The sequence below is a fragment of the Sphaeroforma arctica genome (assembly GCF_001186125.1).
Source record: "Sphaeroforma arctica JP610 unplaced genomic scaffold supercont1.7780, whole genome shotgun sequence".
NCBI classification, from domain to species: Eukaryota; class Ichthyosporea; order Ichthyophonida; genus Sphaeroforma; species Sphaeroforma arctica.
The window spans coordinates 1-1,358 of NW_014032778.1; the positions used below are offsets into that span (position 1 = coordinate 1).

At 42.3% G+C, this 1,358-nt stretch overlaps 1 protein-coding gene across 1 annotated transcript; it reads left to right on the forward strand.

The window, feature by feature from the left end:
* Positions 1 to 281: 281 nt before the first annotated feature.
* On the forward strand, positions 282 to 1,299 carry SARC_16304 (hypothetical protein; the record flags this gene model as incomplete). Its single annotated transcript, XM_014289591.1, has 2 exons — positions 282 to 403; positions 1,159 to 1,299. Coding segments are annotated over exons 1-2 (251 nt in total), but the record flags the coding sequence as incomplete, so codon positions are not given.
* Between the last annotated feature and the right edge of the window lie 59 nt (positions 1,300 to 1,358).

Genomic DNA, 1,358 nt, shown 5'->3' on the forward strand with positions numbered 1-1,358 from the left:
CATGTACTAACCATCATGCAACACACACACACTGTGCAGGTGTACGGTGATGTGTATAGGTCATGTACTAACCATCATACAACACACACACACTGTGCAGGTGTAAGGTGATGTGTATAAGTCATGTACTAACCATCATACAACACACACACACTGTGCAGGTGTAAGGTGATGTGTATAAGTCATGTACTAACCATCATACAACACACACACACTGTGCAGGTGTACGGTGATGTGTATAAGTCATGAACTAACCATCATACAACACACACACACTGTGCAGGTGTACGGTGATGTTTGCAGTCCATGACATGGAGGCTGTGCATGATACCATCTCCTTTGAGCAATTTGAAGTCGACGCTGACCTGCATGTGTTGGATGTCACCAGTACGTCTGTTCCCAGGTATGAGCCAGTACGAGTCGCCAAAACCTTACCCTAAACAACATGAGCCAGTACGAGTTACCGAACCCCTGAACCCTATGACCCTAAAACCCTTACCCTAAACAACATGAATCAGTACTACTTACAATGAGTGACACACACACAAGTGTCTGATGGGTCTGATAGAGTACTTAGCTCAGTGGGTTGTGTCGTGTAGTTGGTCTATCAGAGAGATGTTCTGTGCCTGTGTCTGTGTTTTTGTTTGTGTTTGTGTGTGTGTGTGTGTGTGTGTGTGAGGCGATCCTTCTGCGGGGTTAGTTAGGGATAACCCATTGCAAATGGCAGTGTATGTTAATATCCTGAGGCTAGTTGGAGAGAGGGTGGGAATGAATACTGGGGAGAGTAGACGAGTAGTATACTAGACTGTCTGCATTGACTTTGGTCTCTTTCTCTTGGGTGGGTGGTTCGATTGCCCATAAAGAGACCCCCTGTGACACTATCCCTAAATCTCCTGCTTAAGCCACGAACTAATACGATAGTATGCGGACTAGTACTATATTATATGAGCTAGTACTGTACCATACGAGTTAGTACTATACTATATGAGTTAATACTATACTATATGAGTTAGAACTATACTAGATGAACTAGTACTATACTATACTATCTAGTACTGTTCTATACTACCTGCTACTAATCCTATACTAAATTGTTACTATACAGTATAATATGCCGACTAATATAATGTTATACCACGTATGCAATTGTTACTTCAGCGGACAATATGAGCAAGACATGCACAGCTGTCTGATGTTTCTACTGAATGAAGTGTACGTGGGCTTCACTGGATGGCGCTACCAGAAAGACATCCGCGAGATGCACCAGATTGGATCAGCTGTGCTGCAGACGTTTGAGACGTATGTTCGATGTGAGAATATATATATATATATATATATATATATATGTGTGTTGTGTG